Source organism: Ahaetulla prasina, chromosome 2 (assembly GCF_028640845.1).
Source record: "Ahaetulla prasina isolate Xishuangbanna chromosome 2, ASM2864084v1, whole genome shotgun sequence".
Lineage (NCBI taxonomy): Eukaryota > Metazoa > Chordata > Lepidosauria > Squamata > Colubridae > Ahaetulla > Ahaetulla prasina.
In genome coordinates, this window is record NC_080540.1 from 232,881,266 (window position 1) to 232,908,370 (window position 27,105).

The 27,105-nt window shown below is 39.4% G+C and overlaps 1 protein-coding gene across 5 annotated transcripts in view; it reads right to left on the reverse strand.

The window, feature by feature from the left end:
• The window catches only part of PRUNE2 (prune homolog 2 with BCH domain), a 124,494-nt gene that overhangs the window by 10,554 nt on the left and 86,835 nt on the right, over positions 1 to 27,105 (reverse strand). For 4 of the 5 annotated variants that reach the window (XM_058166501.1, XM_058166500.1, XM_058166499.1 and 1 more), the window contains exons 10-14: positions 8,181 to 8,257; positions 6,772 to 6,972; positions 5,369 to 5,545; positions 3,349 to 3,451; positions 1,545 to 1,676 (exon numbers count right to left, since the gene is read on the reverse strand). In XM_058166501.1, coding sequence (XP_058022484.1) covers positions 1,545 to 1,676; positions 3,349 to 3,451; positions 5,369 to 5,545; positions 6,772 to 6,972; positions 8,181 to 8,257 — 690 coding nt within the window. Of the gene's footprint in view, positions 1 to 1,544; positions 1,677 to 3,348; positions 3,452 to 5,368; positions 5,546 to 6,771; positions 6,973 to 8,180; positions 8,258 to 24,107; positions 24,228 to 27,105 lie in introns of those variants that run through there. The other variant, XM_058166502.1, reaches the window with a different exon arrangement.

A 27,105-nucleotide genomic window follows, 5' to 3' on the forward strand; every position in this document is an offset into this window, starting at 1 on the left:
CCAGTAATGACGCTCTCACAACTTCTGAAGGCAAGCTGTTCCATTGATTGATTGCTCGCTCGCACTATCAGAAAACTTATTCCTTGTTCCTTGAATCTCTCCTTGTTCAGTTTCCATCCATTATTCCTTGTCTGGCCTTTAGGTGCTTTGGAAAATAGCTTCTCCCCCTCCTCTCTGTGGCAGCCCCTCAAATATTGGAACACTGCTATCCTGTCTCCCCTGGTCCTTCTCTTCAGTAGACTAGTCATGCCCCGTTTCTGCAACTGTTCATGGGCCTCCAGTCTCCTAATCATGTTTTAGCTTCCAGTATGTTTTAGCCTCAAGTCCCCTAATCATCTTGGTTACTCTTCTCTGCACTCTTTCTAGAGTCTCAACATCTTTTTTATAGTGTAGTGACCAAAACTGGATACAGTATTCTAGTGGTCTGACTAAGGTTTATAGAGTGGTATTAGTATCTCACTTGATCTTGATTGTATCCCTCTGTTAATGCAATTTAGGATTGCATTGGGTTTTTTGGCTGCCATGGCACACTATTGGCTCATATTTAATTGGTTGTCCACTAAGTGTCCAAGATCCCTCTCACAGTTACTGCTATTAAGCCTGATTTCACCCAGTTTATCCATGTACTTTTGGTTTTTCTTGACTAAGTTTTCTTGCCTTTTCTCTACATTGAATTTCATTTTGTTAGATAGGGCCCAGTGTTCAAGTTTGTCAAGATCAATCTGGATCTTGAGCCTCTCATCTAGGGCCATGATGGCGAACCTATGGTATGCGTGCCACAGGTGGCATGCGGAGCCATATCTGTGGGTACGTGAGCGTTGCCCTAGCTCAGCTCCAGTTTGTTTGTGTGCACCGGCCAGCTGATTTTCGGGCCTTCTGGGCCCACTGGAAGTTGGGAAACGGGCTGTTTCCAGCCTCCAGAGGGCCTCTATGGGGTGGGGAAGGCCGTTTTCACCTTTCCCAGGCTCCTAGAAAGCCTCTAGAGTCTGGGGAGGGCAAAAAATGGGCCTCCCGGGCCCATCGTGCCATCACATGCCAAAAGCGGGGGGGGGGCTGCAGGGGGATCATGTAGGCATGCGCAGGGGATGAGGCGCATTGAATTATGGGTGTGGGCACACACATGCGCGACTCTCCCGCCCCCGCGCTTCTCCCTGCTTTTGTCACACAACGACAAAAAGCTTAGCTATCACTGACCTAAGGTGTTGGCTATTCCTGCCAGCTGAGTATCATCCGCAAATTTGGTAATGTCCCCTTCTATTCTCTCATCTAAGTTGTTTATGAAGATATTGAAGAATACTGGGCCTATGATATTTTAAGTCTTCAGTATGAAACAAATTGGTTGAGAAAAATAACAGTCACATGTTCAACAAGTATAGCACTATCACACTCTGATTCACACATTTTTGGCATGTGTTCTAAAATGTATTCTTAATCTTCAGTGATACAAGCAACAGCTTGCATTTAAAAAGAATGGAGCAAGAGGATTTAAAATAGTAAATAGACTAAGAAAAATAATAATTAGAAAATATAAGTGATCCACAAACCGCCTGTCAATCATCTGGTAGCATCTTTTCATCCACCCGAGTCCCGGCATTCTTCTCCTTGGGGTTGCTCCATTTAAGTAAACAATCATATAGTCTTCAGCAACCATGAGCTCCAAAGTACTTATTACATATCTCAACAAAAAGAAGGAGAAGAAAAAGAAGTTGGGAGAAATAATATTTTCACAAGCATTTTTTTCCTTTTAAGAACCTATGCCAATATTTTTTTAACTTTAGGAACTTTAAAATATTAACTTTAAGATATGTGGACTTCAACTGGCTGGGGAATTCTGGGAGTTGAAGTCACACATCTTGTTGTTAAGGCTGAGAAACACTGCCCGATGTTTTAGCACTTAAGCAAATACACAATTTCCAGAAACAAAATTGGCAGTTGACGGAGTTCTTTATTAAAAGTATAATTCCACCCATACGTTAAGTAACCTACATAGTACAGGTCATACTGTCATTCCTTTGGAAATGTGAAATATTTAAATAGGAAGCCCATGCTAATTTTACTCTTCAGGGCCTGAAAACTGCAGTATACGATTGCACTCACTCCATTGGCAGAGAATTTAGGAGCATTTCAGGGACAGGATTCAAAGCAAGAATATAATCTGGAAATTCAGACAGAAATCCTGACCTATGTGGCTTTCCCACAATGAGAAATTATAGTTTTATAAGTAGTCCTCAACTTACTACCATTTGTTTAGTGATTGTTCAAAGTCACAACAGCACTGAAAAAACTTATGACCATTTATCAAACTTACAATCGCTGCAACATTTCCATGGTCACATGATCAAAATTCAGATCACAGCAACCGGTTAATATTTCTGGCTGCTGTACTACCCCACATTTTGCAACCTTCTGACAAGCAAAGTCAATGGGGAATTCATTTAACAATTGCATTACTAATTTAACAACAGCAGTGATTCACTAAACAGTTGCGGCAAGAAAGTTCGTAAAATGCAGCAAAATTACTTAACAACTGTATCGCTTACTAACATAAATTCTGAGCTCAATTGTGGTAAGCTGAGAGCTATCTGTATTATGGAATTACATAGGACTTCAGCCATGGAATGTTAGGGGCAGTTCAAGAAAAACTTTCCTTAAATATCAAGGCTCAATTCAGGCTTAACTATGCAAGGCTTAACTATGGCAAAACAGGAATCTCTTCCCTACGGCTTCTTTCCATTGTAGCAGGGGTGAAATGCTACCAGTTCGCCCCAGTTTGGGCAAACCGGTAGTGATAAAAATGACCAGTTTGGGCGAACCAGTAGTAAAAAAAAGCTACTGGTTCATCCGAACTGGTATTTCTGAAGATCAGCTGTGCCACACGGTTTATATTCGCTAGAAAGCAGGAAATCGCGTGGCACAGCTGTTCCCTCCCCTCACTGTTCTACTTATCTAATGAAGTCTTCTATTTCTGCGCAAAGAGCACATTTGGCATGTGTTGTGGATGCACGCACAGCGTGCTTTTGGTGTGCGCTGCGCATGTGCACACAGCATGCTTTTGGTGTGTGCTGCGCATGTACACACAGCGTGCTTTTGGTGTGCGCTGTGCATGTGCGCACAACATGCTTTTGGCATGCACTGCACATGCATGGCCAGCAAACCAGTGGCAAATCGGTTCAGATTTCACCACTGCATTGTAGTGTATTTTATTTTATTTTACTTTGTTTATACAAACCAAATTTCTGTTTCCCTTAAAACAACTAAGCAACAAAGGAACCCATTTCAACTCTGCACTTATCTCTTAATGAAAATCGTCTATATGAAAGAGTTTTACTACAATATTTCCACACTCACAGGAAAAGGTTTTCCATGACATATGTATAATCCACTTGACTGCTATCCGGTAGAAAACATGCAGCAAATACAATGATGGCATTCAAGCCATCACCGTAGTATCCTGTGGAGTCAAAAATATATGTCTCACCAACAGTTCTTAACACAACAGAACTGGCAGGTTTCATAAGTAATTGAAGCCTCCTATTAGTTGCATAATTCAGGGCCAGGGGGTATAAGTATCAAATACGCTAAAGCAAATTGGGAAGCAAACCAATAGCATAGTGGCATATTTGGTAACATTTTAATGAGAAAAGCAACCTGGGAATCTCAATGCAAAATCTTCAACAACATTGAATCATAGACAAAGCTGCTTCCAAACCTGAATGTCTCATGACATCCTCCTATTTGGTGTAAGAATTTCCCAGCTGAAGTTTCTCATTTGGAGAATTGATAGCTACATCTGTTACGAAAGTTTCAATTCAAAATAAGTCTAGAAATTACAGACACTAATAAATAAGTAGAGTAAATGAAAAAGAAATGCAAAGAACAGATGTTAGGCCTGAAAAGCTTGAACTCATACAGTTCTGCCAGATCTACGGGGCCCTGCGCAGATCCATAGGCCTGTTCGCTCATCAGGCAATCCACAGTAATTGCCTAAACCTGAATGAAACTCTTAGCAGGCTGGCATAGAGATACTGCTGGTATAAATCACTGCTACACATCCCATATTGGGCCTAAATTGCAGCAGTTAAAACACTGAAAAAGAAATAACTTTTCTCTTTTAAGACATGTGTTTTTCTACAAAATAAGTACAAAATCCTACTCTCAGAACATCCAAACCTGAGCACAACATACTGGTTTAAATCAGTGGTGGGTTTCAATTTTTTTTACTACCGGTTCTGTGGGTGTGGCTTGGTGGGTGTGGCATGGCTTGGTGGGTGTGGCTTGGTGGGCGTGGCAGGGGAATGATACTATAAAATCTCCATTCCCACCTCACTCTAGGGGTAGGTTACTGCGAAATCCCCATTTCTTCCCAATCAGCTGGGACTCAGGAGGCAGAGAATAGATGGGGCAAGGCCACTTAGAGGTGGTATTTACCGGTTCTCCAAACTACTCAAAATTTCCGTTCCAAGTTCTCCAGAACTGGTCAGAACCTACTGAATACCACCTCTGGTTTAAATGACATGTAGGGAGAAACTTGCAGTAACAGACATCTTTAAACCATACCTTACAATAGCCTCAGTAAATCTGGCTATGCTTGTGATTGCACATTGTATTAAACCGTATTCTTTTTTAACCATGAATTATTGAACAAACCACAATGGCTGGATTCACACATCATACTAAACTACAGAGCAACAATAGCCAGCTTTTCTAACTGAAGATTATGATTGATGCATTGGAGCTGGGCTGGGTTTAATTAAAAACAAATTAATTAAATAAAATCAATACACTATTCTCATATCTTAATTACTTCTCCTTTGGAGACTGCTTCCAGAGATTCTGAAGCTGTCCAAGTACTGTAGTTTTCAGGGGGCATATGCTGCTATGGGTGTTTATACTCCACCATAAACTATGGTATACAAACCATGGCTGGTTTCACATCACATATCAAGTTCAAAGCAAACTTTCAATAAGATGAAATGTTCCTGTAACATACAGGCCTGAAGTTGTACCATGAACACTGAATATATTGTGTTTTCTTCTCTTATTTTTTTTCTTTTTTAAGCTCTATCTTTCCTTTGGAAGTGTGAATCAGAGATCTGGAAACTGGAGCATATCATGCCCAGAATAAAATGATTTAATGACTCATCAACTCACATATTTCACATCAAAAGTATTCTGTTGTTATAGATACATTACAGAATTTTCAGTAGTGAAGGAATTAATTCAATAATTCGCACATTCTGTTTTATTCAAAGGAAACATATTCTAAATTTATGTCAGATGTGCAAGACCATTTACAATTAGGATACTTTCAAATGTTTTCTAATTACTCTATACTAGTATAATTAATAAAACAGATTTTTTTCTGTACCTCCATGAGAAATAACCTTTTTAAAAGGTTCAATTGCTTTCATATCAATCCTCTGCTCCTGGTCTCCAATAACAACAGTTCTCCATAACCTGTTGTCTTCTCGTTCCTCTTCAGCAGTATATTCTGGAATGGATTCAGTTTCTTCTTGATAAGTTTCTTTAATGGCTGGCTGCTCTTCTGAAAATACAAGAATAGAGGATTTAAATAAGCAGTCTTTAATATACGAAAAGCCTGTTTCATCCAGTACAAAACTGAATTTCTGAGTTTAACTCTGAAATCAATTGTACAATTAATTGAATGACATTATTTTCAAAAGTACCATGAATAAGTGTTCTTTTCAAATTTTATGGTAGCATGTCATTCTCTATGTAAGTAGATATGTAAGTGTGTGTGTCTGTGTGTGTGTGTGTGTGTGTGTGTGTGTTTATTGTTTTATGATATTTCCCATTCATTTTCTGAATATAAAGTTAACTTAAACATTTGATTATTGTTTATTCACCTGGTGGGAAAATTAATTTCTAATGAGGGACCCAGAATGCATTGTTAAACCTGACAACATAAAGTAATATTCAGTAGTTCTTCCATTACAATGATAGCAAGATCATAAGCAGTAAACAATTTATAGTCTTGAATCACAAATATGTGATTTATTATATTTGTGGTTCAAGACTATAAATCTGAAATAACTCTAACTTTCTATCAGTGGAAAGTTTTTGTACTTTTTTTGTGCTCTAAAGGCTGACGAATTCATAATTCATTATATAACAATTAAATGTCAAGCTTTTGGTTATTGTTATAATCTTTGTTACATTATAACAATAATCTTATAGATATTAAATCTAAATTAAGCATCTTCCACTTAATCCTTCTAACATAATGAAGTCAATAATCAATAGACTTATGTTGGATTATTTTTAGGAACAGTGTAATCTGTGAAAAAATCATTGAGAGCAAATAATTTATGAAAAAATGACATATACAAAATGGTTTTAAAAAAGACCTCTGCTGGTATTTAGATTCCCTTGGTATGATGGAAAAAGAGAGAAATCCATAGTTCTAAAACAAAACATATTACATTTTAGGATTGGGGTTAGATAATATATAAGTGTCATAGCTGTATGAGCTGACAGAGAAAATTGTAAAATTTCATGCCAAAGTGTTCAACCCCTCCCCAGTAGTGGGTTTCAAATCTCATCACTAGTGGCTCGCTCATGGGCACCTGTGCGCGTGCGACACTTCTGCACATGCGCAGAGTCATCTGGGTGGGTGGGCGGAGCCACCTGCTGCCGCCGCTACCAGTTTGCCTGATAGAGCGAAGCAGTAGCAACCCACCACTGGCCTCCCCCCAATAAATACACGTAGATAATCACTGCAAATTCACTTTTACCAATTAAACTCATTACCATGTCCAGCATACTCTAAAGAATCTGCTTCATCTGGCGTGTCAAGATCATCTACATTAATATCAATTTCATCTGGAGTGTCCAGGTTATCATCAGAAAGGACAGATCCTTCACTCTGGTCCAAAGAGAGATTGATATTTGGAGCAGTAAGCTTTATCCTTCTGGGATGAGAGCCATCAAGATCTAGTGAGTTGGGAGGTTCTGAATAAGCACAAAAAGAGAAAAATCTCTGTTTTAGATTAAAACTATTACTCCAAATAGCATTTAAATTAATTTGACTTTTGAAAAATTACTCAACCTATCTAATAGTTGTATGTGATTTCAGAAAACAAGAAACAGGCCTAGGTGAGGTGGGCCTGGATTCACCTAGATGAAGATCTTCATGATATGGAAGGAATGAGGTACCAACCTGAGCTAACTATCTTGCTTTGCCAAGGATCTTCTCCCCATTATCAGGATAAATTACACCATTTGTTCTGATGGATGAACCCATTTCAGGGAAAAGAGGAACAAGATTCTTTTTGTTAGCACAAAAAGGCAATGCATGTTTCAATTAGATGCTTCTCACTGCTACATCTCCCTTGACAGGTATTTGTCTTGAAGCCCCCATCAGCTGCAGCAAGGACCAGTGGAAGCAGTGAAGGACCAAAGTGAAGCAACACAGTCACTTCATCCTTAGAAATCCATGGGCTGCTTCACTGCAGGCTTCATTATCGCAAAGCATTCTTATGAAGACCTGGACCCAATATTTAATCGCACATACAGAAGATACTGTATTTACAATTCAAGTAGGGATAATGTTTCAATTGCAGCAGAATGCTGTTGCCAGCCAACCTGTGTCTATTTTTGTTACTTCTAATAAGGCATCAGTTCCCCTCTAATTAATAGAACAAATATGAAGATTTTATACACAACTGTAAAATCCCCCTTCCCTGGTACTAATGGTATACTTTTCCTGAAACACTGAAATACTCAAATCCTAGGCAGTTGCCGTTTATATCTTCCCTGGCCTTGGATATAATACAGTGGCTGAGGAATAATCTAATATGTCAAAGACTTCTTTTCTAACTGATGACACCTTAAGGCAGTGATTTTAATTGTGTTGTTTTCACTGGTAAATAGAAGCTAAATCTGTACAGGCTGAAGTGAAGAAAGTGCAATGTAGCTAATTATCATATGCAGCAAGTTCATTTGCAGCCTAATGAAATTAAGCACGGTAGAAAGTGGATGAGAACGGCAAATGATGATCAAGGGAACCATGGAATTAATTAAATATCAAAATTAAACCATTTTTATTCTAAATAAATGAATATTATCAGTCACAGTACAGAAATAGTTCACTCGGTGAATAATTAAATGCCCCAGGAGAGAATGAAACTTTTAAAAAGACAATTAAAATGTAGACTCACCAGGTCTCATCTCTATTGCAGTGGAATCTAGCATGGCCTCATTAAGGATATCCATTCCCACATCCTCTGGTACCAATCTAAAACATCAAGACAAACACATATGTTGTTGTTTTCTGTATTTGAAGAATCAAAGCACACAAAGTAAAGATTTAACTGTTCTCAGTCTGCCCAAAGGGAAACAGATGCAAAGACCTGAAGAAGTTTGAAGAGAATTTGCCTTTGCTAAAGAATAGAGACTTTTTGAGATGATTAAGTTTCAAAAGAGATTACGCTGTCTCCAAATGTCAGTATTTGCATGCAAAAGCAATTATAAATTTTCTGACAATGAAGACAAATCCTGCCTTGAAAAATTCTGCCACAAATGAGAATTATGTTTTGTTCTGAGCTTACAGAATATCCCTGCCAGTTGTTTCTTCCTACCCTTCACTTTGTACAGAATAATAATAATAATAGCATTATTCCAACTGCTATGCACAGTTGCAGTCTCCATGCCGATCTGATGTTAAACAAGACACACATCCTTTCCATATGCACAATGCATCCATCTGTCAACATTTCTCCAGCTACACCAGCTACAACTGCAGCCTTATCAACTGCAAATCTTGCATGGGAGCATACTCATCTTTTAGTTGAAGCAGCAGCCAGCGTCCAGACTGCTTCCCTAAATAATGGATTTGCAAGTTATTTCATGTTACTGTCTGAATGAAAACTCATCTGTGGCATCAAATTCCACTAAACCCAGATTTACCTTACTATTTGATTGTACCTGCATGCAAACTGAGAACTATTGCTGAAGACTTTGATCTTTTATAAATAAATAAGATCACTTTATAAACTCAATAAATTAAGGTTTTCAGAGATTTATGCCCACTAGTATTTTTTGATTAAAACTATTATAGATTAATGAGCATTTTTAGTTATGCTAGTTGTTCTTAAGATAAAGTGACCAGATTTCAGTGATGGCAAAGCGGGACACCATTGACGGGGGGGGGGGGCTGCGCATGCGCGCTGAGTCTTGCCATCTGCCTGAAGGAGGAGGAGCGGCTGCTGCTTCTCCGCTCTTCCAGGCAGGCTCGGCTCTCCTCTCCTCTCGGCTCTTCCAGGGAGGCTTGGCTCTCCTCGGCTCTCCTCTCGGCTCTCCTCTTCCTCTCGGGTGAAGTCAAGCGGCGTCTCTCCTCCCTCTCACGCCCCCCTTCTCTGCCACTCCCCCTTCTCCGCCTCCTCCTCTTGCGTTGCCACCTCCCATTTTCAGAATGGGAGTGAAACAAAAAAAAAATCGGGACTTTTTGGAATTGCCGTGGGACGCGGGACAAATTATTCAAAAGCGGGACTGTCCCGCCAAAAGCGGGACGTCTGGTCACTATATCTTAAGAACATAAAATCAGCCTTGGGTCATATCCAAGGTCTATCTAATCCAACAATCTGTTTGATGGTAACCCATCAGATGCCTCTGGGAAGTGTCAAGCAGTTGCTGAAGGCTCAATAATTCTTATACTATAGATGTAAATGCTTATAACAGCATATTTATCAAAAGAAATGTAATTTTTTTTAAAAAGTAAATAATGCCTTTATATAAATCTTTGTATGCCATAAAGTGCACTCGTTTAACCTCAGCCTCAGCCTTCCCTAGTTACCGTTTGTACCATTCGTTTTTTAAAGTCCTTAAAAAGTTCTCATCACTCAACTAACATAACTCTAAAAGCCAATCTTTCCCTTCCATGCTAAAAACTCCACAACCTCTCCAGCTGCTTCAAATCCTTTATTTTTTTTTAAATATTATTTTGGAATAATCCAGGGACTATTTAAAAGCAAATGATATATAATGGGTGAAAAAATTACCTGACTAAAAAACAAAACAAAAATCTTATCTATTGTAACACATTTTTTCTCTGACTACCTAAAGCAATTGTGAGTCTTTATTTAACTTTCACAAAGCTTTTCCAAAGACAAGATGAACAGAGTAAAAATAAAATAAGCCTTGCTCCCAATCAGATTATTGTAAGGTTCCTTAGTCTATGAATTCTAATGTGACTCCCTTCTCTTTTCTATAGAAGATCAAGATGACACCATGTCATAATCATCCACCTGGAAGAAGAAAGAGAAAAGCTAAAGCAAGAAGACAATTTGAATTATGCCAGTAGCAAGATAATTTAGACAAATAAATGTAACTGTTACACAGAAAAAGTGTATACATGAGAACTACTATAGATGTACATGCTAGTCTTTTGGGAGAAAACATTTCACATAGGTTTAGCTTATAACAGGAATCTTTTAAGATGCATCATATGTTTGATGGCCTGGACTCTCCAAACTCTAGGGCCACACTTAACTATATGGTCCTTCAATTGATTTATACAGTACCTTTTATTCTTTAAACATCTCACTTGTCTTGCTTTTACTCATCTACTTTATACAAACACAATTTTCTCTGTCTTTCCCTTTCTCTCAGCCCATTTACTTCCTTTATGCATTTTATTTTTGCACTGTGGAGCTCATTCATTCTCTCTGTACGACAGGGAGTCTTCAGTTAATGTACAGGGAGTCCTCGGTTAATGATCATAATTGGGACTGGCAAGTCTGTTGTTATGTAGCACAGTCGTAAAGTCAAAAATCATACGATCAAGCTGACTTATGACAGCAATTCTGGTTGTGATCGTTAAGCAAACTGGAGCAAGTTGTTAAAAATGACATCACAGGATGGTGACCTACAAGCTTCTCTACTGACTTTGCTTGTCCGAAGTCAGCAGGAAACAGCACAAATTGCATTACAGCACTACAGGATACTGAGGCCCTCACAACTATACAAGAGTCCAAATCCAAATCATGTACTGCAGGGACAAGTGATAGCCACAATTCTGAGGACTACTTATAAGTGTCCTTGATCATCACTGGCATAATTTTGAATGGTCACCAAACCAGTAATTGCTAAGAAAGGATCGTCTGTATTTCTTTCATCATTGTAGTGAATGTAGAGAAACTCCATTTTAAAATGTTCAGACATTGAAAATGTTAAGGAACTTAATTCATCCAGGAGATGAGTCTAGAGAATCAAACACTGAGGAGCCAATCAAAAAGAAGGAGGGTTTTCCTCTCATATGGATTTTTTTATAAGAAGAAGCAATAATCTAGCCTATGAGCCTAGCTAAATTGAGATATGTCAAGAGTTTTGAATTGGACAGCCCGATAGCTTGATTGCTCAATTCCATCAGTATGGAAGGAGATCATAGTTTAACTCAACAGCTACTGGTGTTCCGGTAATTCCGTTGATTGTCAACCCAGTTACCAATGCCTTGGTAGCCCAGGTGAACCACTTAACTCCACAATGACATATTATGACAGCAGTTTTGATGGAAGCACAAAATATAAGCCCCTTACAAAGTACCCAACAAAGATGGTGGGAGTCAAAGCAAATACAGATTTCAGAAACTGAATCCATGAAGCTGGAATCCAGTAAGATTCTTTTATCTATCCAAAACAAGCACTATAGAATGCAAGGTTTATGTTTATATCATGGAGAATTTTTTCACTCTCCTATGAGAGTCCCTCTTCTTCTAAACATGAGCATTTTATGAGTAGATGCCATACATGCTCCAGATCAGGGGCGAAATGTTACCAGTTGCACCGGTTCGGGTGAACCAGTAGTCATAAAGATTACCAGTTCAGGCGAACCACTAGTAAAAAAAAGGCTACAGGTTTGGGCAAACCCGTAGTTAAAAAGCTACTCGTTCAGGCGAACCAGTAGTTAAAAAAAGCTACTGATTCGTCAACCAGTAGTTAAAAAAAGCAAAATGGAAAAAGGAAATCCTGTTTTCTAGCGAAGCTAAATCACATGGTACAGCTGTTCCCCCCCTCGTTGTTCTACTTACCTTCCTAAGCATCCTTTTTCCACATGAAGCGTGCATTTGGTGCGCACTGCACATGCATGCACAGCATGATTTTGGCACACACTGCATATGCGTGCATGCATCATGCGTTTGGCGTGCATCGCGCATGCGCGGGCAGTGAACCAGTGACAATCTGCAGAGTATTTCATCACTGCCCCAGATCTGACTTTTTGAAAAAGGAGATCCCAGCCGACTAGGGGTGAAATCCAGCAGGTTCTGACAGGTTCTGGAGAACCGGTAGCGGAAATTTTGAGTAATTTAGAGAACTGGCAAATACCACCTCTGGCTGGCTCCAGAGTGGGGTGGGAATGGAGATTTTGCAATATCCTTCCCCCCAGGAGGAGAGGGGTTGGAGATTTTGCAGTATCCTTCCCCTGGAGTGGGGTGGGAATGGAGATTTTGCAATATCCTTCCCCTGCCACACCCACCAAGCCACGCCCACAGAACCGGTAGGGAAAAATTTTGGATTTCACCCCCGCAGCCGACCTCAAAAGCTAAAGCTTCTCTAGGAATTAAACAAATTCCTGACATGAGGAGCTTCACATCAAAATTTAGTCATTCCTACCCGAAAGATCCAGACTGGTAGAATACAATTTACAAGCTTTAATATGCGGTGCCATAAGGTTAAGGTTAGGGTGGTGCCATAACAAGGTCACTAAATTATCCCTAACCTGCACAAATATTCTACCTATTCAATCTATTCAGCCTCTTGTTAAAATTTAAGAGTATTGATGGCCACCTTTATCACATAGGCCACACTATCGAAGTATTCTAAGATATTTTAGAGCGTGTGTCCACAAGTGAAGCCGAGAGCTGGATATCTGTTTCCTGAAAAGAATGCACTGATAACAAGGGTCAGTGCATCATACCATTTTTATATGCCTGCATGCATTAGATCTTCTTCCTTTCACATCTACTCCAGAGTCTTACTGTCAAACAAATTTCTTCTCTTAGCTCAGAGTTAGTTTTGCATTCAGATACATTTTTCTGGCTTCCTTATAATGTTGCTTCAAGATAAATATACTTGTATTTACTTTTATCAATGCTACAAAAATCCAGATGACTACCTGATAGCAGCAAAAAGTTTAAGATGGATAAAATATATTCCAATTTCAAGTATTTATCCAGCTTATTGCAGGGCAGTTACAATAGGCGTAAACACTATGATCTAGATCAGGGGCATCACTCAAGGACTCAAGGACCTTGGGCCTTCCCCGGCCTGCAGGGTGCTTAGATCTGGCCTGCAGGGCCACCCTGGAAACAACCAAGGACTGGGCCGCAGTGCCTCTCCCAGCGAAAATGGAGCTTGGGAGGGCCATGCGCAGCCCTTCTAGGCTCCATTTTCGCTGGCAGATGGGCTGCAAGAGGACATCGGGGCTGAAAACAAAGCCTCGAGTGGCCACGCCCACCCCGGCCATGGCCCCCCAAGGTCAAACAAAGGCCTCAATTAAATCGAGTCTGCCACTCCTGATCTAGATAATGAAATACAATTGAGGTTTTTTGTTTGTTTTTTTTAAATTATTTACAGTCCAAGGCTCTAAAATTTAAAAAGTATAACAGTACAATAGTATATCAGATATCAAATATAAAAAGCAATAAACTTGTACAGGAAAGCCTGAAACAATGCAAAAAATCATCAGGTGCCTTATAATAGCTGCCTATTATAAATTTGGGAAACCGCTGACGCTTGATCTTGCAGGAGGAAAAGAGCATCTCCTGCTCAGAAGAACAATTAAAATTTCTGACAATTGAAACTGCGAGTTCTGGCCTCCGTTGAGTATATAGCAAACACTCAAATATAGTGTGAAAAACAGAGACAACCATTTTATATGAACATATTCAAATATGGCTTTCATAGGGAATGTAGGGTATCTGTCAACTGCCACCCTAATAGATAATTGGCCAATTTGGGTCAAAGAGGAAAGCCTCCAATGTGATATGCATAGGATGCTTAAGCAGAATCTATAAATGAAACAAACAGTAGTGATATTTGAGCTATAATTTAAATATAAAATTCTGATTTTCTCTTTGAAGATCTCAGTCAGGGGTGAAATCCAGCAGGTTCTGACAGGTTCTGGAGAACCAGTAGCGGAAAAATTGAGTAGTTCAGAGAACTGGCAAATACCACCTCTGGCTGGTCCCAGAGTGGGATAGGAATGGAGATTTTGCAATATCCTTCCCCTGGAGTGGGGAGGGAATGGGAATTTTGCAGTATCCTTCCCCTGCCACGCCCACCAAGCCACGCCTGCCAAGCTACACCCACAGAACCGGTAGTAAAAAAAATTGGATTTCATCATTGATCTAGGTCCTAAATCATCTGCTTTAGATTATCTATATTTTTGTCAGAATTTAGCTAGTATCAGGAAAGTGAGCTGAATTAAGATTGGTTTGTTTTCTTAAGAACGACTAAATCCTGATAAGGTAAAGTGAACCAAGGATGTTCTCCAAAGTTGTTTCAGCCAGGACCTATGACAACATAGACTCCACACGTCCTGACGAAGATACAGATAATTCTATCTGAATAAGAGAGAGTTAAGACTGGAATGTGAAAAGAGGATTATTGCCTTTAAGAATTTATACTGAATAATTTCTAAACTGAAAGTATCCCTACAGATACTCACCTGTGTACTATTGTTGTGTCGTGTCCGCTCTCACCGCAGCCGGGGTCTGCTTATCTGCTCCCGAACACGGAGGAATGTATGCCTCCCGGCCCCAGTTCTGGCTCCATGCCCAGACAAGCTGCAGAGGAGGGGGCACCTCCCGGTCCCAGCCCTGGCTCCATGCCCAAGCAGGCTGCAGAGGAGGGAGCATCCCCCGGCCCCAGCCCTGGCTCCATGCCCAGGCAAACGGAGCAGCTAGACCCCTCCCCCTCCTCCACAGCATGTGAGCCTGAGGAAAGTTTACTTCCAACAACAGCTGATTGGAGTGACCCTCGCATCAGAAGATTGGATAGGCGGAGGCAACAGAAGGAAGGGAGGGGCAGGCCTTAATGAGTGCTGAGTCATGGAGCCACACCCCATGGCCTATATAAAGGATCTGCTTTCTGGCAGTCTCTGAGTCAGGCAAAGTCGAACTTATCTTGCTGAAGTCACTTACTGGTCTCCTGCCTGCTCTGAGGACTTTGCTAGGACTTTGGGAAGAGCTGCAGAGGCAAGCCTGATTCGGATTTCCCTGACCCGGCCGTCAGCGGAGGAGTGGGACACGACAACTATATGGAACCTGAATGATTACTAGGGTAGAACAAAACAAGATACTGGCTGTCGTTCTCCCCTGCCCCAAGGCCACTGTATAAACCCAGCCATTGTGATTCACAAAACATGTTTTATGACTTAGCATTATAGGTGAATTTAATTAAAACTGGATAACAAGTCTTGGCTTAGTAAAATGTGTGAACCCAGATACAATTTCATGCCAAACAATGTTGTTTCTAAATATGGATGAATTAATACATTGCACTTTACCAAAACCAAACAATTTAGGACTTAGCAGCATAGTATACATCTAGCCCATGTAAGAACAAATCTTATGTGAATCTTTTGCAACGAGTAGAATCTCAGAATATCCTTTCAGTAAGATTTATTCCAAGGTTAAAACTTTCATCTTCATTGCCGGCAAAAAAATGCGCTATGCAGCTTTTCTCTCTCAAGCTGAAATCCTGGATATATTTAGTTAAATGAAAGTACAGTAGACTTCCCTTCTGCACGAACATGCATAGATCTGTTATTCACTCAAAACAGATTTGCACAACATGCTAGACTAGACTAATGAGGTTATATAACGGTTTCAGAATAATATAGAAAACCAAGCATAGTCTTAATATGCTGTTTAAACTAAAGCATTATGCTATCTAGTTTGTTTTATGCATAACTTATGCATAACATATTATACATGATACATTATGTACTCAAATGTATATGTGTATGTATAATACACATATTGTGTGTGTGTGTGTGTGTGTGTAGGTCTTTGGTTATTCGGGTTTTCTCCCACGTAAAATTGGAGGTGTCTTGGCAACATTTCGACAAAGTCTCATTCGTCATCTTCAGGCTGGTGTTGCTCCTAGAAGCACGAAGCTGTAAACACCAGCCTGAAGATGATGAATAAGACTTCGTCAAAACGTTGCCAAGACACCTCCAATTTTACGTGGGAGAAAACCCAAATAACCAAAGACTTACATACAAACACCCGCGAAAACCTCAGAAAATATATATATGTGTATGTATGTATGTATGTATGTATGTATGTATGTACACGTAGGTCTTTGGTGTTGCTCCCAGAATATATATGTAGGTCTTTGGTATTGCTCCCAGAAGCACGAAGCTGAAGCCTGAAGATGACGAATGAGACTTCGTCAAAACGTCGCCAAGAACACTTCCAATTTTACGCGGGAGAAAACCCGAATAACCAAAGACCTACAAACAAACATCCGCGAAAACCTCAGAAAACATATATACATATATATATATAGGACACACCATATAGGACACACCCTAGGACACACCATCTACCAGAAGAAAACACACACAAACCGCTATCTGCATGCACTCTCACACCACCACCCAGCACAGATCAACTCCGTAGCCAAGACACTCATCTCCAGAACAAAATGCTTAGCTGATGAACAACACCTAAAACCCGAACTAGACACTCTCACTAACGTACTAACATCCAATGGATTCCAAACAAATAAGATTACCAAGCTAATCCAAAAAGAACCCCTCACTAAAATCCAAGACAGAGAACAAGAAAACGGCACAGCCCTCCTCCCATATATAAAAGGCACCACAGACAGAATCAGCAAGATCCTCCACAAACACAACATCAAGACAGCATTCTGCACAAACAGAAAAATATCCACCATCCTAAGAAACCCCAAAGACAAAATTGAGTTAGAAAATCAAGGAGTATATGAAATCCCATGCACCGCCTGCCCCACCACATACATTGGACAAACCAACAGAAGAATAAGTGCACGCATTGAAGAACACAAGAACTCATTCAAAAAAGAGGAACCAACTTCTTCCCTGGTCCAACATTTTAAAGTCACAGGACATGATATTGAATTTAAAAAGACCAGAACTATCGCCAAAACTGAACACTTTAACAACAGAATAATCAGAGAAGCCATTGAGATAGAAAAACGCCCACACAGCATGAACAAACGAGATGACACCTCCCGCCTACCAGCCATTTCGAAACCCGCCCTTATTGACAAACGAGTCCCTAACACGAGGAATGACACCAGACCCACACTCACAAGGTCCACACAGGATGTCACCACCGCACATCCACCCAGAAAGCAGACCCAAACCCACACTGATCATGAAGCACGACCAAGGACCAGAAGCCAGACCGCAGCTGCAACATTAGCCATTTCAAACCCCTCCAATCCATTCATGCAGCAGACTGACACCCACTATGAAGATGTAGCACGACCACAAAGCCAAACAACAGCTATGCAGCTCACCAGCTCAAATCCCCCTGCAGCACAGACTAGACTGAGCACAACCAAGCCCCCACCAACACAGGACACACCCCCAGCCAATCAGAGCACAGAAAAAACCCCATCCAATCAGAGCACAGCCAAGCTCCCACCCAATCAGTTCAAACCCCCACTAGCAGTTAAAAGGAAGAAACAGCTGCGATCACACATTGCTCCCAGAAGCACGAAGCTGAAGCCTGAAGATGACGAATGAGACTTCGTCGAAACGTCGCCAAGACACTTCCAATCTTACACGGGAGAAAACCCGAACAACCAAAGACCTATATACAAACACCCGTGAAAACCTCAGAAAACAAATATATATATATATATATATATATATATATATATATATATATATATATATATATATATATAATGTCTATATAATATACACAATGCTTAAAATAATTTAAAAATAAAAATCTAAACAAGGTTTAACATAATATTGCTACATTCACATTACATGTTATGCTGGGATGGGTTCTACTTACCTTTACTACTGGTTCGCAACAGGACCGCGCGCGCAGAAACTTCCTGATGATGTCCGGGTCAGTGGGCGGAGCCTCCCACCAGTTTTACTACCGGTTCTTGGAAGTGGTCCAAACCGGAGGCAACCCACCACTGATGTTATGCATAAAACAAACTAGTATAATGCCTTAGTACTGTGATGGCAAACCTATGGTATGCTTAGCCATATCAGTGGGCACATGAGCTCAGCTGTGGCACACCAGCTGATTTTCGGGCCTTCTGGGCCCACCAGAAATAGGGAAACAGGCTGTTTCCTGGCTCCGGAGGGCTTTGGGGGGGTGGCTCCAGAGCCTCTCTAGGAGTCTGGAGTGCGCGAAAACAGCCTCCCCCTTCCCCGGAGGTCCTCAAGAGGTTGAAAACGGCCCGTTTGTCAACTTACCAACTTGCCCACTGATATGGCTACATGTGCCACCTGTGGATTATATTACACAGGCCATCAATGGAAAACATAGCCGGTTTAGATTTTGCTCCAATCACTCTCTGTTAGCCCTAGGAAGAAAAAAATGACAAACTTTTCTAAAAATCCTGCTAGAAAACTTTGGAGACTAGTCCAGACAACATTGACTCAAAGGAGCAAAAGGAAAAAAAAACCTCTTTTACTTATAGCTTACATTAGAATCATGTGACTAGATCTAATTAATCTGATAACCTACAGGGAGATATAATTCACTAGATACGATCTATTTCATTTTATGAACTTGCCACACACCAATGTAGATACACACATACACACACACTATTTAATTAACAAATTATAATTAAAGTATTCCATGTAAAGGATAAGATCCAATTTGGTGTAGAGGTTAAGGAGCCAGACTAGAAACTGGGAGACCGTGACTTCTAAGTTCTACCATAAGCATGAAACCAACTGGATATCTTTGGGCCAGCTATTCTCTCTCAGCCCTAGGAAAGAAAATCAATGGCAAACCACTTCTGAACAATTTCACAAGAAAATTTCAGGTATTAGTTCAAGGAATCCTTACTTGAATCTGTCTCCTCCCCCAAATGGTAAAAAATGCCTCACCTTGGACATATTTCTTAGCATGGATATTTTAAATATTTTGGTATCCACAATCAATTGCTGTAGTAGGAAAGCTCTGTAAGCACATATTTTTATATGCCGTACAATATGGTGTGTAAATATTGTCTGCTAATGTTTGCCCTACAGCTGAAGGGGAAAAATCTTAACTAATAATGACTGCTATTTTTGACTTGCTGATAATCTAAAGGAGACTTTTCCAAACTTGGCATTCTGGTCATATTTTGGGCTTCGGTTCCCATAATACTAACAAGTACTGCCAAATGGTCACACTCCCTGGGAAACCATGGGAGCTGTAGTATAACAGAAGGCAAAGCTTCTGTTAAGCTTCCTTAAGAAATCCTTTTCCTGGCTTCCTTTATCTTGGCCACAATGATGGCTTAATGTTGTGTCTGGACAGGGTTTATTTTATTACCAACTTTGACTGAAAGATATCTGAGTTTTGGATGGGAGGAAGGGAGGCAGAGAAGAAGGAAGGAAGGAAGGAAGGAAGATCACAGGTTTATTATGTTAAGATTTCTGAGTTGGATGGAAGAAAGGAAGGGAGGGAGGGAGGGAAGAAGGAAGGAAGGAAGGAAGATAACAGGTTTATTACGTTAAGATTTCTGAGTTGGATGGAAGAAAGGAAGGGAGGGAGGGAGGAAGGGAGGGATGGAGGCAAGAAGGAAGGAAGGAAGGAAGGAAGGAAGGAAGGAAGGAAGGAAGGAAGGAAGGAAGGAAGGAAGGAAGGAAGGAAGGAAGGAAGGAAAATCACAGGTTTATTATGTTTAATTATTTATCCAACTTATATAGTGTCCATCTAGCCTGTGGCTTACAATCATTAAAAAACTGATAAAAACATTAAAACATCAAAGGAATAAATAGCTTAAAATTAACAAAGATGGGGGAAAGTAGCAAAAGGTGGGGGAAGTGGGATCTTATGTTAGTCTGTTAACCACCTGCAGAATGATGCACCCCCACTGGGGTCCCAGGCCAGCTGGCAAAGCCAGGTCTTCAGGCCCTTTCGGAAGGTCAAAAGGGGGGGGGTGGCTTTCACCTTGGAGATGGGGACATAATGTTCTAGAGGGCAGGAACCATGTAGAAAAGGCCAGGACCCTTTCAGCTGTAATTCCTTGACCAATGGAGTCCATAGCGTGCCTTTTTTGCCAGCATGAGTGTGGTGGGCCAATTTCTTTGGGGTGAGACAGTTCTTCTGATAGATGGGACCCATACCATGAAGGGGTTTAAAAGGGATTTAAAAGTAAAAACCAAAACTTTGAATTGGACCCAGTTCTGCATACAGTTCTGCCAGTTCTGCCATAATTGCTTTGTGTGTGTGGGGGGGTTAACATTAGGATGAATAGATAGCTAGACAGATAGATAGATGATCAATAAGCCAACATTAATTAGGCATGAAAGAAATCTTACTTAATTAACTATATTGGCTTTAGGTAAAACTCCATGGATTGATTTAAAACTCACATGGTTAATTGACTACAATGGCTTTAATTTCTCATTAAGTATTACTGTAATTTGGAAAAAGCAATCACTGACAAGAAGGAACGTTTTCCTTAGTTTTCAGTTGAAATGTAGACCATATATCCTCACCCCAGAAAAAAATCCATAATCTGTTCTATCTCATGAAAGACCAAATGCTTCTTTGCAGAAGGGGATTTCAAGCTACCTGTATCACAAAAATTGGTGCTTTAAAAGAAAAACAAATCATAATTTGCTAACAGATTAATAGTAGGCCATTTTAGTTGATTAAACTGTTTAATCAGTACAGGTAATTATTGTTGTATATATTTCTAAAATTATTCAAAGTGCTTTAGACCTTAGTACCTCTGGGCTAATCATGAAAGCAGCCTGGCTTTATTCAGGCTTTCACAAGGTCTGAGGGAAAAAATGATGTTTTAAAGAGTCACATTAACCTTAATGAGTAGATTACTTAAATCACTGTCATCTATTTCCAGGCATGCACAGAAGCTTGAAAAAAGATGGGTTTTTTCAAAAAAGATGGGATGAGAAGCACTGCAATTATGCCAGAGCCAAAAAAATTTCCAAACCATTTTCCAAATTATCAATTTGAATCATTGTCCAACATTTTATGCAAATCTAACACTGCTAAGTACCAAGACAGTTAAGAACCAAAAAGTAAAATACACAAACTATACCTTAAAAAGGTTTCAATGCCATCACAGTTAAGTGGTGATGAATGCAATATTGGAAGACTTGAAAGACCAAGTTAGAAATAGATCATCATGATGAAAATCTGTCCATGTGGTCACCATCAAGCCAAAAAACTGACTTGATCACACATAGTAAGTTGTGGGAAGCTACCCCTCCCCTCCTAGAAGAATGAAATATTTTGAGGAATATTTTTTTAAAAAAGGCAGGATAAAGTATTTCCCCTAAAAGAGAAATAACAAAATCTTAAGAGATACAGAAACTCAGAGCCCCAGCTCCCTGCCCCGATGCAGATCCTGAGCTGGGGAAGCTTTTAGAAATGCAGATTTGGTAATCCATTACTCCCTGCACCAAAATCTGAACAAAGGCAGATTAGCCCTCACCCAAGAACCAAAACAGGGCAAAGCCAGTAAGCCAAAATAGGAATTATTGCATCACCTTCAGAAACAGCAAACAAATTTAGCTCCAACCAACAGCTAGGATTTGTACTTTGCCTATAGAGCCAGCTATGACCCCTACATAACCCCTACATGGCCCCATGGGAGTCTGACAACAGCGTATAGAATACATGTTCTTGCATAGGAACAGGAAGCTCAAGTGCAAAACCCAGGAGAAGGTATAAAAATTCTTCATTCTCAACTCCATGTGGTCAGCTGTCCAGAATTACCCATGTGGTTCTGCTTCATCATTAAACCATCTTTCCAACCAGCCTCTAGTCTCCCTTTTGTCTCCAGTGCCTTTTTCCTGGCTTGGAACTGAACCTGGATATTTCTCCCAACAAAGTCAATTTAAAAAATCCACATAACATTTTAAAACTCTGAAAGTAGAGAGAACCGGGCAGAGAAAATAATCTTTTTCCAAATTATGAGTCAGTAATTGTATTGGATTGAAGGTCCTTTTTCTGGAAAGATTCCTTCTGTAAAAGAATGTTTATTCTTAAATTTACTATGACCTTCATCAAGAATCAACTATTGGAAGTTGATGTTATAAAAGGTATGCCAATGAATCATTCATGAAACTATAATAGTTTCTTTGAAACTATTCAAAGTATTGGCAGCAACTGAGCCACGATGGCAGAGCTCATGGCACCATTTTGCCAATCTTCCATTACAGGATTCACTGAACTGAAGCAAAGAAAACAAATATTGATTTGGACAAATATAGTTTTAACAGGCTAATGCAGCCTAATGAGCATACTGTAAACTAGTATAGTAGATAATTAAATCAAGGATGTTGACATTAAGAATCCTCAGGTGACAAAAATGTACATTATTCCTAAAGGGAGGTAGGATCATAAAATAAGAAATATCAGAACTGAGGACATGAACAATTAACTAGTCAGACCTTAGCAACAGAATTTATATGAATTCTAAGTGGGTCAAATTGGGATTTACAAAATCTAAAAATATGGCGGCTATGAGACAGGAATTTCAAAGAGATGGAGCTGCATCAATAGAAGGGAACTATAGGTTATACACTATAGGTTATACACACAATTAGTCGAATGGAATTTACAAAAGACAAAGAATTATTGATGGGGAAGCTGCTTCAAACTAACTTATTCACTATAAAACTAAATAAATTTTCTAACCCCTTGACTTAATTTAGAGCAAGAAGTTATACTCTATATTCTTGGTAGCCTGGATGGGAAATAGCTACTCCATAAAGGCTCCATTTATCTCAAGCACAGAAGACACTTGTTTTTCTTCAGAAGCAACAACACAAAGTAATAAAAGGAGATGAGGAAGAGATTCCATGAAAATATAGTCAACTTCCTAAGTATTTTTTTAATATGCAATGCTTTATCAAAAGCAGTGTTAAAGAACACTCTGTTTCATTGGAAGATTGTCCTTTACAGTTTTATAAGCTCCTTCTTTTTCCACCAGCCTCATGAGGCAAAGCATTACAAATTCCATCTTACAGAGCAAATGAGCTGTGCAGAGTACATGGCTGATGGGAGACTTACAGTTGAACACAGCTCCAAACAATCACATCAACCTCTTGTGGCTTAAGAAGACACAGCACAGATCCTCCATCCTATTCCTTTATTTCTCTTAAATCCTCCTCTTAAGTATTTCCTTTTCTGAAAGCTGTTGTGCATGTGGTCATGTCTTTAACGGCACAAAGCATTTTCTGAAAACAAGTTTCTTAAAGAAATATTTCATTTTTATTATTTATTTATTTATTTATTACTGGCAGACATAACCAAAGAGCCACAATTCTACGTGTGTAATTTAAGAAATGCTTGCTCATTTTTCAAGCTTTTGTGTTTTCCACACTTTGTCCACTTGAAAGCCAATTCCTTCTGAGCAGCCAGAGGATACTTCAAGAAAGAAACCTTATATACTTCTCACTGACAGAAAAGGACCTAAAACAGCACAATCACCTATTATAAGATATAAGAGTCTCACGTGCATTTAGTTGTGCTTCCCCTTAGTTAAGCAAGCTTTTCGTTAGTGAAAGTGCCTTTCTTGCCTCTTCATTACCACCATCAAAAAGCTATGCGGAGAACAAAATCATACTAATGAGAAGGATTACGCAATTAAAAACACACAATAAAGTTCTGTTCGTTAATTACAAAAATCACGTCATCTTGCAATTCGACATATCTCTGAAAAGAAGATACGTTTCCTTCATAACCAGATGTGACTGAATTTCTAGTCACAGCTGCTTAATTTCCTTACGAGGCACCAAACGCTTTGCAATCCTGCTGATGCATATTCTCTTCTCCCTCGCCTCCCTCCGAATTAACTGCAACAATAGAGCTGTTTAAAAAAAAAAAAGCACCATCTTTGCCGATTGCTCCGTACAAACGGCGTGCTTACCTTCCTCAGGTTTAAAAAGCAGTTTTGCAATGGGAAAAGTGCAAAGCTGCTTTAGGACTTTATTTCAGGATCTCCTTCCCATGGCAGCTTACTAGAAGCAGAGATCTTCACCATTTTTCTGATCACATGACCGATGCCAGTTCTAAATAAGGAAGATGATCACCTGCTTTTGGATACCACGCTGTGCATATCCAATCAGCCATTCTAATGGGCACTCAAAGAACACCAAACCCAAACAGACTTATTTAGAATAACTCTTTTTCTTTCTTGGTGGCAAAAACGTATCTGTGAAAACCAAATAAAAAAATCTCATAATCAATTTGAAAGCAAGTTTGAAGCTGCGTGTTGGATAGCTTTTATGTAACCTACATCCCTTAAATTGCATTTAAGGCCGTATAGTGGTGGAGAGTTTCATTTAAAAAAACAATGCAAAAGAGGGCAGATTCAAGTTTTAAGTTAACAGTTACAGAGTTGGAAGAGACCTTGGAGGTCATCTAGTCCAACCACCTGCCCATGCAGGAGGCCCATACTAGGGATTCGAACTGCCGACTTTTCTGATTGACAAGCCCAGGGTCTTAGCCACTGATAAAATGAGTATCTTCAGGCAGAATAAAGAATTTTTACTAGGATCTTTAGAGAAAAGCCACTTTTTTTCTGCATTATCCAATTAATTAAAAGGCTATTTCTTTTCCTTGAAAAGTATCTTTAAATTTGTGCCAGCATTAAGAGATATGTAGTCATTTCCATGCAGGGTTATAGCTGTCATATTATGAAAATTAGCCTTCCCCAGTTCAGAGACTTCCTGATGTGCTGATGCTAAAATTCTGGCCAGTTGAGTAAAGTTGATCTATAGAGCAAGCTAGTTCCCATTCAGTTCTCAGCCTTTAAAATTAAAATAATTTTATATTTCTGGGATTTTGATTGTACACATAATTATATTTTGGTTCCAGGGCCGCTTTTAAGAGAGGACTAGTGACATAAATCCAAATAAATTCTTGGGTAAATTTTGTTTTCTACAACTTATATATAAACAAATGATTAAATGGATAAGTTTATCTCAAATTAGTAATGCAATGTTCTGAAATATGCTTAGATCTATAAAAACAAGAGGAGAGATAAAATTATTTGATAAAGTTAGCTGTCTTTACACGGAAAAAAACCACTGTAATAGACTCGGGTGAGGTGGCGCAGTTTATGCAAAATATAAACGGAATGAGAAAAACCAAAAATGTTTATATGCCCCATTATTATGGTCATGAGATTTGCAGCTAAGAGGCACCTTCAAGAAGACAAACTTAACATTTGCAATATATTTTGCAAGAATTCCATGACATTCTGAGACAAGGCATCAGCAAGTAATGCATATAAGCACAGGACTGGAGAAAAAAGTTAAACAACAAGTAACTTGTTATAGCAAGTTTTCATGCTCCAGTGAAATTAGGATCACTTCATGTTTATTTTGCCCGCACAGGACATACAGAACTAAACTGGGGGGAAATGGATACATAGTGTCACTTCAGTATTTTCTCCTCTGCAGTATTTCAGAGGTAAACCATATCCCTAGCTTGCCCAAGTTCTACCAAAGAATCTGTGAAGGTTGAGAGGTCACAAACTGAGAAAAGATCTATGGGTAGTTCTCATTTAAAAACCACAGTTGGGAACCAACAACTAGTTCATTCAACAAAGCAGTTACTAAGTGAGCAGGCCACGGATCAGAGGTGGTATTCAGCAGGTTCTGACCAGTTCTGGAGAACCGGTACCGGAAATTTTGAGTAGTTCAGAGAACCCGTAAATACCTCCTCTGACTGGCCCTTCCCCCTTCTATTCTCTTTCTATCGAGTCCCAGCTGATTGGGAGGAAATGGAGATTTTACAGTGTCCTTCCCCTGGAGTGGGGTGGGAATGGAGATTTTACAGTATCCTTCCCCTGCCACGCCCACCAAGCCACGCCCACAGAACCAGTAGTAAAAAAAATTGAATCCCATCGCTGCCAAGGATGCTTTGCGAGTTGACAGACTGTTTATGTTCTTACTTCAACTTTCCTTTGCTTTATAGATCTGTGCAATCATCGACTAGTCATAGTTGATTTTTTCCATCACCATCATAACTGCACATAGTAGCTAAATGAAACAGTAGCTAAAAGAGGACTACCTGAATACAGGGTAGATTAAAAATACGGTGACGGTAAAAACGAGTAAGAACTGTGAAAGTTGATTTGAAAGGAAAAAGATTCAATCAATATGAGAAGTGAACAATGTCTTTTTAAACAAAGGCCCAGGCCTCCAAGGACAGGAGTGGAAAATAGGACCATAGGATGATGGTTGGAATAATTTTGTTCACTACAAACTTTGACATTTGATATCTTAAAAGTTAGATCAAAGTTGAGTGCTATTTTGAATGACAAATTATATTTAAACTGTATTATTTGATTTCATTTACTTTATCTGCTAGCTTTTCTAGCAGAGAGTTCCTAAGACACACTTTAAATCAGAATTCTCAATATGCAGGTTAGCTGCTTGATACACTACGTCACTGTATCAAAGTGTAGGTTTAGATTGATATTAACAAAATTTCAAATATCACTGAATCAATTACTGTAAGTTAAACACACATATGTTCTTGTTGATAATATTATATTATATCAAAGTATCAAAAACTGTAGATGTTTCCAGGCATATGAGCTGACACATAGCCTGTGTATCTGATGAGGTGAACTGAAGTTCATAACATCTTATGTCTTTTAATAATATTGTTATAACAGGCTCCATCTGATCTTCAACTACCAATACCTTCGACTATTATTTTCCCCCTACAGCATCTACACTGAAAATATAGAACTCTAAATGTATTTCAAAAGTCTAATATCCTTTCAATAGACACAGTTAGTACTATTCATCAATGCACATCTTCATTGCACATCATCAGTTGCTGGATTGCTCTATCTAGTTGCTGGATTGTTGCAGAATATAGGAGAGGTTGGTAAAAGTTAGATATCTGCC